The sequence below is a fragment of the Sinocyclocheilus anshuiensis genome, unplaced genomic scaffold (assembly GCF_001515605.1).
Source record: "Sinocyclocheilus anshuiensis isolate Anshui unplaced genomic scaffold, SAMN03320099.WGS_v1.1 scaffold13, whole genome shotgun sequence".
NCBI lineage: Eukaryota > Metazoa > Chordata > Actinopteri > Cypriniformes > Cyprinidae > Sinocyclocheilus > Sinocyclocheilus anshuiensis.
Window position 1 is genome coordinate 909,680 of NW_015538026.1, and position 10,875 is coordinate 920,554.

The 10,875-nt window shown below is 37.9% G+C and overlaps 2 protein-coding genes across 2 annotated transcripts; both read left to right on the top strand.

Moving 5' to 3' along the window:
- The first annotated feature begins 3,349 nt into the window (after window positions 1-3,349).
- Window positions 3,350-4,828, top strand: LOC107679079 (4-diphosphocytidyl-2-C-methyl-D-erythritol kinase-like). Its single transcript, XM_016474532.1, has 2 exons — window positions 3,350-3,568; window positions 3,921-4,828. Exon 2 carries the CDS (start codon window positions 3,932-3,934, stop codon window positions 4,808-4,810), a length of 879 nt encoding a protein of 292 aa, XP_016330018.1. The 5' UTR covers window positions 3,350-3,568; window positions 3,921-3,931; the 3' UTR covers window positions 4,811-4,828.
- A 151-nt stretch (window positions 4,829-4,979) lies between these two features.
- On the top strand, window positions 4,980-9,962 carry LOC107679087 (synaptophysin-like protein 1). Its single transcript, XM_016474545.1, has 7 exons — window positions 4,980-5,149; window positions 5,370-5,444; window positions 6,138-6,256; window positions 6,350-6,496; window positions 6,551-6,611; window positions 8,875-9,066; window positions 9,279-9,962. The coding sequence occupies exons 1-7, from the start codon at window positions 4,994-4,996 to the stop codon at window positions 9,387-9,389; spliced, it is 861 nt and encodes a 286-aa protein (XP_016330031.1). The 5' UTR covers window positions 4,980-4,993; the 3' UTR covers window positions 9,390-9,962.
- The last annotated feature ends 913 nt before the right edge of the window (window positions 9,963-10,875 follow it).

The window sequence follows — 10,875 nt, forward strand, 5'->3', positions numbered from 1 at the left end:
AGGTCTGGGCACCTACTATCCATTGAGAGCTAGGAAACTTTTCAAAGTTAAGATGAAAGAAACTCCCAATGTCAGACTGTTATTTTTCACCATCAGTTGTGAATTTTAGGCCAACTGAGACCCTTTTATATGAACTTGTTACTTTTGCAACATCCTATGTATGTTAATGATGTTCACTCAACATTGTTTTACACAACATGGGAAAGAAATTTAAAGGGATAGTTCACCAAAAAAATTAAATTCTGTAATCATTTACAAACTCTCCAAACCTGTATGTGCTTTTTTCTTCTGTTGAACACAAAAGAAGATTTCGAAGAATGCTGGTAACCAAACAGCGGACAGTAACCATTGACGTCTATAGTTTTCTATAGTGTTTTCCCATACTGTGGAAGTCAATGGTTACCGTCAACTGAATACCGTGAACAGAATTTTCATTTTTGGGTGAACTATCCCTTTAATGTGTGGTGTCATTTTAAACCAAATTTAAATATTTAAAAATGCTTAAGATTTTATTTTTATTTTCTTTTTTTTTATCAAAATGTGCATTTTACTAAAAGCAAGGAGAATGTATAAAAACACTGGAGTGGGGACAGGGCAAAAATGCCAAAGGAAAAAATTATTATTATTTAAAATATTAATTAATGTAATAGGCCTATTAATATCAATATGTAAATAAAAGTAATAACAAATATTAAAATTTGGTATCGGCTATTCATTGCAGAGATTTACACGTAATAACAAAATTTATAAGCCAGATTTACACGTAATAACAAAGTCCCTTTAGTCTTTTGGTAATAAGGAACATTCTATGGCAATGAGCTGCCTCTGGTGAGAACTACATCTAGGTAAGAGTGTCCTCTTGTGGTCAAATCACATCAACGCTGAATGCTGTAAACACGTTTAATCCTCTGGGCCTCTTCGGTCATTTTTGACCGAAAATTTTTATATTTTGAAATTTTAAAAATCGTAGCTTCATCGGAATGAGATGACACTTTGTGACTTTTGTTGCATTAGCAATGTGAACACACAAAAATCATGGACATGATTCGGATATGTTAAAGGGTCAATAAAAAAAAAAGTCCCACTTGGCTCCTTAAATGACTGACATAGGAAATGAATGGGAAATACTAAAAAATACAACTCAGTGAATCTTTTGGTGGTACAAACTACAAATCAGCCACTGTGCAGAAAAAAAAGTGCACAGCAATCAAGGGGTGACACTCTAAAATATAAAGAGTGCAAAACAGACACCCACGCTACACACACACAATAGTTTTGTGTAATATAACCAGTGTTGATCTAGTTAGCTTACTCAAAGAATGTAATAAATTACTCATTACTAGTTACTCATTTAAAAAGTAATATTGTTACTTTACTTATTACTTTCTGGCAACAGTAATTAGTTACACGTTACATTACTTTTTCTTCACGCCCCACAGAAGTTGTAACTGTGTGTCTTCCACATAAAATTCTAGTGATTGATAGTGACATTCAAGTAGAAGTGTTGTATTAATCTCATTAATTGTCATGTGTAGCTTGAAGCTAATTGTAATTTCTCCGTTACCCATATACGATTATATTTCATTATGTATTTTATCAAATCACATAAGTTTGTAAGAAACTTTAATTTTCCAAAAAGATTTTTAATTATAGTAATATAATGTACCACATGCTGATCAGAGGGATGTGGGTGGGATGTAATGCCAGAGTAAAGTAAAGCCACAACTTACACAACAGTGCTCAGATCATCTTTTTTCCTGACAAAATCAATATAATGCAATATTTCTATCTGCTGAATGTAAGCTTTTCCATATTCCAAGCTTGCCTGCTGCACTGGGGACATCACATGCATTTGCGAGTCGTGAAAACTATGAAAATAAATGTAGGAATTATTTGATTGTTGGATTTTAAACCAGCGGGGTTGAGGCATCAAAAGTAACTAAGTAACTAAGCTAATAATTAAGTAACTGTAATATTATTACTGAAATCTTATTAGTAATTAGTTACACTACTAGTTACTGCAAAAAGTAATATTATTACAGTAACTAAGTTACTAGTTACTGCCCAACACTGAATATAACACAATAATGTATGATTGTAATCATAATGCAAAACCTGATATTTATCTAACCAAAAATATCTAAACCTTGACAAAACGTAGTCTTTTAGAATGTCTAAATATATATCTAAATGCAAAACCTGATTAAATGAAGAAATGATGTCTAAAAAACAACGGGAATCCAAAAGCCTCTGTATATATTGATATAGGGAGCTATGCAGGATTTTACGCAACATTACACAAGTTTTTATTTTTTAACGCCTCCAGATGGAACAATTCTCACTTCAAAAAATGGATTTTAAATGCCTTCACTCTATTTTAATGCGAAATGTTGTATTTATTAAAAAATAACAAATTAAATTATTTGAGGGCTTTTATTTTGTCATTTAACATCAGCCAGTGACGGAATGTGTGGTGCCTATCATTTGGGCTGTGTTGAGAAAAAAAAAGTCGCGTTTGCCGGAAGAGCGAGATGGTCCTCACTGCAGAACACAAGATTTGACCGCGAAGGAGCCAAGTGTTACTCCTAAATGAAGAGGACCAGAGGGTTAAGACTTATTTATATTAATAAAACAAATGCCCAGAAATGTCTCCAAATAATATCTGCCAACATTTATACACAATACAGTTTGTAAGAACTCTTATTTTGTAGTTCCACATCAGACAGTCCTGAAACGATGCAGCTGACAGTGGGGTAAGGTGTACTCTCAGTCTCAACCTGAGGCGAAACTGGTCTGTGCAATGTAGGACCTTTATTTTTATAGCTTTTTGAATGTAGAGACACAGCAGCGTATAAAAAAATAAGCAGATAAAATTAGAAGTAGCATTAGAATAGAGAGTGCTAGAGTTAGATGGTCAAATGAAGATGAAAGAGATGTGTTTTCAGCCGTTTCTTGAAAATATTAAGGACTCAGCTGCTTGGATTGAGCTGGGCAGGTCATTCCACGATGGGAACAGTTAATGTAGAAGTCCATGAAAGTTTTATCATAGGTAGAATACAAAATGTTTCAATACAAGCATTTCTGTCAAATGTAATTTATGCAATATTTCAAACCTTTAACCCACTTGGGAAAATCAACCCATGGCAACAGTTTAAAAGTAGCCCAATTCTATGGAAAAAACCCGGACTTGGCAACCCTGCATCCAACAAGAGCGAGATGGTCCTCACTGCAGAACACAAGATCCAGGGGGCGAGTTTGGATCCAGATCCAGCTCCTCCCACCTTACATATACCTAAACCTATCCGTCTCCACCCCCTGATCCCTAAACCCACCCATCTACACCCCTAAACCTACCATCTCCACCCCCTAGATGTGGATCCAACCCCGCCCCCTGGATCTTTGTTCTGTAGCGAGGGGCTACTGGGAAGAGCAGTTTTATTCAGATCAGTTCTCTGACAGTCTTACCGTAACATGAAGTTTATGCGCGACCCTCGAAATAGCGTGGCGGCTAGATTGACCGTGCTTTTCGACTTGGCGGCTGGCCTGACCGCAGTGTGCTAGCATCGTGTTGGAGCAGCCATGAATGCAGCTTTTCAAATATACATTAATTATTGTGGGGGAAAATAGCTAATTAAAATTGTATAAATATTGCATAATATCTTATAATCCCCTCAAAATTCTAAATAATAATCAAAAATATATTATTGAACAAAACTGTATTAAATTATTTTTCCTGAAAAAGAAAAAGAAAAAAGAAGTTACATTTCAAGGCTTCGGTCACTTTTGACCGCGAAGGAGCCAAGTGTTACTCCTAAATGAAGAGGACCAGAGGGTTAAGACTTATTTATATTAATAAAACAAATGCCCAGAAATGTCTCCAAATAATATCTGCCAACATTTATACACAATACAGTTTGTAGTTGGAGCAGCCATGAATGCAGCTTTGAAAGAACTGCGCAACCTGCCCGCCCCCGCCAAAATCAACCTGTTTTTGCACATCACAGGTCGCCGCGCCGATGGTTATCACTGGATTGAATCGGTCTTTCAGCTCATTGACTGGCAAGACACTGTGCATCTCAGCTTGCGTGAAGACGGACAGATCTCTCGCGAAGATCTAGTTTCTTGCGCAGGAGCAGAACTCCCCCCAGGCGACCTCTGCATTCGAGCCGCCCGAGCCCTGCAACAAGCCACGGGCTGCACCTTAGGCGCACACATCCAACTTGAAAAGCGCATCCCTGCTCAAGCGGGCATGGGCGGCGGCTCATCCGATGCGGCGACTTGTCTTTTAGGCCTTAATCGCCTATGGAATCTGAATCAGCCGCTCTCAACATTAGAGCAAATTGGCCTCTCTCTAGGTGCTGATGTACCCTTCTTTCTGCGCGGCAGGAACGCCTGGGTCAGCGGCATCGGTGAGCAGATCGAGCCCCTCAGCGATGGCATCCTGCCTACCAGTCAGGCATTGGTCATCATCAAGCCGAAAAACGGCTTATCGACAGCAGCGATTTTTGGTCACGAAGCCTTGAAGCGCGATACGCCACATGCTATACTCGCGGTCTTTGCTGAGAATCCTTACGGCTTTGGCCGCAATGATCTCCAGACTGTTGCCGAGCTGATCGAGCCGCAATTGTGTCAAGCTCTTGCGGTTTTAGAGAAGCAGGGCTTAAAGCCGCGCATGACAGGCTCTGGCAGCGCGGTGTTTGCGCGGTGTCCGGCTGATTTCCAGCTCGACGCAAGCTCAAACCCGCTGGGCTGGCAGCAAAAGGTTTGCAAGACACTCGCTGAGCATCCATTGGTTGGCTGGGCCGTTTAGCAAACGCTGCATGTTTTCGGGCGCTGCATTCGTGCAGTGTCCAGTGCAGAATCGTCATGTTGGTTAAGGCATCGGATTTTGATTCCGACATACGAGGGTTCGAATCCTTCTTCCCCTGTCAAATGTCTTTTCGCTGTCGTCAATTCTGATCTACCAACCACACAGCAAGCGGCCACCAGCATCATGACCCCGCATGCCTCAGTTTGTCTGGGTGACGGACGGTACCACGTCACGAATCACGTGGTCAAACCCCTGTCTAAAGCAGAAACGAGAAAAGTGAAAGGACAAGTTATATATAAGAAATATAACTTTCTTATATTTGTCTGGGGACTAGACAAGGTAATCTTTCTCAATCTAATGTTTTCGTCAGTGCAATAAAACTCAGCGCTTCCCGCTTTACACACTGTAATTCGCTCAAGCTAAATGCAGAATTTTGTTCAGATGACGAAACTAGTGAGAAAAGATTTTTCTAGAAAATGCTGCTGCAAAATGTGCCGCGCTTCATAATGTTTCCGGTTTGATGGGCCGCTACCCGCTACTGATGCTTTTTTATTTGCAGAACACGATGAGCGCGTTTCGGTTAGATCTCAGCCCTCTGAAAGAGCCTCTGGGATTTATACGTGTACTGGAATGGGTACGTGCTTTTCAGTCATGATCTTGAGCTATTCTGTGTAGGTACATCACAAGTTATTATAAAAAAAGAAACAATGACAACATTATTCTCATTCTCATTATTCTCCCATTCTTTAAAGCGTTTAGCTTTAAAGAAACACTTTAAATCTGTAATCCCTTTTTTTTTTTAGCTTACTTGTGGGTAAGTTTTTTTCTTGATGCAACGTTTGTATGGCTCAGTTTATCTTTGGGCTTTACCAAATAGCTTAAAGATAAAGTGTCTGTAAACAATTACTGTAGCCTGTCTTTGTTAAATACCTTTTGGTATTACTTGCCATGCATGTTATCCAGAGGCTCATGCATTCTTCACTCTTTTTTTTTTTTTTATCAATGCACAAATATGTATCATGCCTCTGTCATTCTCCTTATTTAAGGCAAGCACCGGCTATTACCATCATACAGCTTTTAAGGTGTTTAAAACCCACAATAAGCATTTCTTCTTTGAAACAGCCATTAAAAAGAGGAAGCAGAAAGCAGTAAGGCTGTGTGCGGGGCTTTTAATGGTGATTCGCTGTTAGAAATTGATTTGTATTTCTTCATATGCTGATTTTAGTTCTGTGTAATTGTGTGCACGCTTCCTGTGGTTTCCATTTGTATGCATTCATATAAACATACATTCATTAAACCTCTTTGTATTCACTAACTGTCTTTACAGATATTTGCTATTTTTGCTTTTGCTACGACTGGGGGTTATTCTGGCTCTACCAGTTTCAACATCCAGTGCAAGGACAATGCCAGCAAAGAAATAGATGTATCCTTCAGCTATCCTTTTAGGTAAACAGTATGATTCAAATACATATGAAACTCATTGTTTTTAATAAAAATATTTTTAATAATTTCCTTTTTTTATTATTCTTTGTTACAAAGGCTCAATACCCAGAGTTACAGTGTGCCAGACTGCAAAGTCAACACAACAATGTTTAAACTCAAACAACTGACTGGAGATTATTCATCTTCCGCTGAGTTCTTTGTAGCTATTGGAGTTCTGGCTTTCCTGTACAGCACAGCTACACTGTAAAAAAAATTCTGTAGTTTTTACAAAATAATTTTGGCAGCTGTGGTTGCCAGAATTGTGTTGTATCTGGGTTACCAGCACATCTACCGTGAATCTCCTCGCGGCCCCAACATTGTGAGTGTGTACTGTATGTATTTTCAGAGTTCCTCCGCTATGTCTGTGCATGCCTTTAAATTCATATTCCATTTTATATATTTAATGGCTGACTCAGACGTTGTATGGGAAATGAATGCCAGCCACTGCATGTCTGATAAGTTAATTTATACATTTCCTGGCAGTCATTATATTAGTCTGCTCGATATTATGCTGGATTTCAGCATCACTTGGTTGGATGAACTTTTGTGAGCTGTTTCTGAGCTGTGAAGAGTTCCACTTGTGTGTAAATGAAGAAACGGGTGGGTTTTTCTGGCAACAGCTGCAACTGTTAGTCCAAACAAAGTGTCCTGGGGATAAAGTAAAGGCATTTGAGTGTCAAATATAAAACATTGGTGCATAGATAACATTTATTAACATAATACTTGTGTAATAATTAATATATTCTTAAAGAAATGTGTCTGAAAGAAGTCTTGTATGCTTAGTTTCTGTAATTTATTCCTGCAATGGCAAAGTTGAATTTTCATTGACATGTCTTCCATGTCATGTGATCATTCAGAAATCATTCTAATATACTGATTTGGGCTTCAAGAATCAATTCTTATAGGGGTGTGCGATATCACGAGTTTTGATCGTGGACGATTAAAATGTCTCCACGATCTGCTTTTGAAGTAGTATCGCGCTACAGCGCACATTCTATCAGTTGCAGTTCTGGCGCCTCCGTCTCAGTACTGTACAACGCGACATACATTCACATCAAATGCTAACTCAGCGGTAGGGTTACACTTACGGGACACTGCACTTATTCGAAATCAAAAATGTACATTATTTGCATGTGCTTTAAAAAAAGGTTAAGGTTAAACATTTCATTAGTGTGCTGTTCTTTACTGGACTAAGTTATCTTTCGTGTCTGATTGCGCTAATACTGTCAAAACACACAAGGTTTACATATAAACACAGTTGGTTATGTCAAAGTGAAAGTAATGCGTGCAGGTGTCCCAACCCTGTATTAATTTCTTTCTCATGCTGAACACAAAAGAAGATATTTTGAAGAATGTGGGTAACCAAACAGTTGCTGGTCCCCATTGACTTTGATAGTAGGAAAACAAAATACTATGGAAGTCACTGGGGACCAGCAACTGTTTGGTTACTCAACACAAGTTGAGCAGAAGAAAGAAAGTAATTCAGGTTTAAAACAACTTGAGAGCGAGTAAATGATGACAGAATTTAATTTTTGGGCGAACTATTCCTTTAAAGGGGTCATATGATGTGATTTCAAATTTTCCTTTCTCTTTGGAGTGTTACAAGCTCTTGGTGCATAAAGAAGATCTGTAGAGTTGCAAAGACTAAAGTCTCAAATCCAAAAAGATATTCTTTATAAAAGTTAAGAGTCAACCACGCCTACCTAAAACGGCTCGTTCTAACACGCCCCCACGTCTACGTCACGATGTGGTAAGATTTGCATAACACCGCCCAAATGTTCACGCAATGAAAGAAGGCGTAACTTTTATTCTCGCTGTAATATTGTTGCCGCCGCCGTCTGCCATGCCGTGAAGGCGCTGTGTGTTTCGTTGTGAAAGCGAAACTACTTTGTTTGGCCTTCCAAAAGAGGACGATATTCACTTCGTCATGCCTAGAGCTGATCTGTGCTGGTCGCTGAGGAAATACATCAACTTCGCGCTGTGGATCGCCGGATCGGCTTTCACTTTATAAGGCTTTGTTTTTAAAATTGGGAAATTAGTTTGGCTGTGCTGCTCAGACAACTTCCAAAATAGTAAAACCAGCATGACAAAGAATCATGATAAAATCGTGAATCATGATTTTCTTGAAAAGAAAATTGTGATACGATATTTTTGCCATATCGTTCACCCCTAATTTCCTATTTTTAATAAATAATCATTTTTTGCTGCTAAATATCCAGTGTGGAAACCATCATACACTAACTACCATTGAATAATTTGCAGAATGTACAAAGAAAAATTAATAAAAAAAATAAATACTTTTATTCAGCAAGGACACATTAAATTGAGCAAGAGTGAATGTAAAGAAAGAAATAATGTTACAAAAGAATTCTGTTACAAATAAATGCAGTTCTTTTGAACGTAATATTCATTTAAATCAAAAAGAAAACAGTTCTTTTAAATTGTATTAATATTTCATAATGTTACTGTTTTTTTTCTGTTTTCCAAACATTTGACTGGTATATTAGAATAATAATATTAATTATAATGCATTTAATGTATAATTTATATATATTTCAATTTACATGTATTACTCTCTTTAGGATCTACTGTTAACTGGGATCTTCGCTTTTCTCTGGCTGGTGTGTTCATCTGCATGGGGAAAAGGCCTCACGGATGTGAAAATTTCAACCAGTCCGAATACGCTTGTGTACATAACTGAAGTGTGTAAACAAACAGGAAACAAGTGCACTGCTGGGCACATCCCCTCAATGGGCCGCCTCAATTCCTCAGTGGTAGGAGGACTATAATGTATAGCAAAATACTAGACCCATGACATCATACCTGGATAATTTAACAGAATTACTTATGATTTATCCATCCTATTTTCCCACCTATTTTTACTGCTATCCTTTGTCAGTATTTATGTAATGTGAATCAAATGAATTCAAAACAAATCAAGCGAGGTTACTAATGCAAATGATGTGAATCTATGAATTTTTTATAGATCTTTGGATTCCTCAACCTTATCCTGTGGAGAGGAAACTGCTGGTTCCTTTACAAGGAGACGCCATTACACAAGTCAGCCAATCAGCAAGCGGGAGCAGGACAGCCATAATTAAACAGGTCACATCCACATTCATCAAGCAGGTGTTGTTGCAGTACTAAAGTGCTACATAGCACCCGGTTTACTGATGTTATGGATCTACCTGTCTTGACCTGTGTCACAAATCCACCAAAGGTTCTTGCCTATAGAGTATCTCCATTATATTCAAATATGGTCAAATTTAGATGTGCATTTTACACACTACAGCAAAGCTGTATACTTAGGGAAGGTACAAGAACACCTTAGCAAATAAACTTTGTATGAAGTAAACTGCATCATTAAAATGTCATATTTCATATCTTTACTGTTACTGTCATGTTTTTGATGTAATTTGAACGTGTTGCATAAACAAAATGTACAGAATGTTTTTGATTCCTGTTCACTTAAATATATTTTGAATTCAATGTATAACTTGAATTTGCTGTTCTGATGCTCCCTTTTTATAACCGTTGAGGCTGTGCAGTACAAGATGCTGTTGTGCTTAGTTAGTTTTGGCCTTATAAAATAGCATCTCGGCTTACTTTTCAATGTGCTTCTTGTGGTTGAAATGGCCTTTTATTAAATGAAATGTGTGCCTTATAACTTAGTTAGAATAATATCATTCTTTGGCCCACATGTAGGCTACTTGTAATTTCTAATTGGTAAATTACCTATGAAAATTAATTTCTAATTCTTATTTACTTAAACAGGCTACACACTGCTGCATAAAAAACGAAACATTCTTAGACAAAATATCTTCATTATCTTAATGCTCACAGTATCAGCCTGCGTTATTGTGAACATCAACTGTTGCTGATGCTGGTATTAAGTTGTGAGGAGTTTACAGATTATGATGTAGGCTATTCAGAAAATTGGGTATTTCCCTGTTTTTATACAGTCTGGTATTTCCTATATGGGTATTTCCAATGTTTCATGTGCATGTTCGATTCGTGAACTAATTGTTCGTTTGAGTCGGATCTTTTCAATGGATCGTTGAACTCGTTCACAGACTGGACGATTTGTTCACGAATCTAACTAACTCGATCCTAGCGGGTCTCGGCTCCAGTCTTCTGTTGAATTGGACATTTCCTTTACAATTGTTAATAGTAAACACGTTTGGAGGGAACTGAGAAGAATATGTTTCTTAAGTTGTTTAATTGGTTGGTCCATTTTTGACATTTTGGGATAGGCTATTTTGCTTCTATAGCATGCCTTCTTTCCAGGGGCGTAGCCATCATTTCAGAAGTGAGGGGGACAGAAATGTAGATGCTTTAAATTGATCAAAAGTTATGATAAAGACATTTATGTTACAAAATATTTATATTTCAGATAAATGCTGTCCTTCTGAACTTTCTAGTCATCATTAGGGCCTTTCGCACCGCTTTAGTTCCAGAAGTAAATGTACAGTACTAAAGTACTGGGACGATTTTGCGCGAACTATTTCCCAGTACCATTTAAAGGGTTGCATTCGCACCGACAGTGGGTACTAAGAAGAGACGCAAGCCGGTCGACAGCGTCG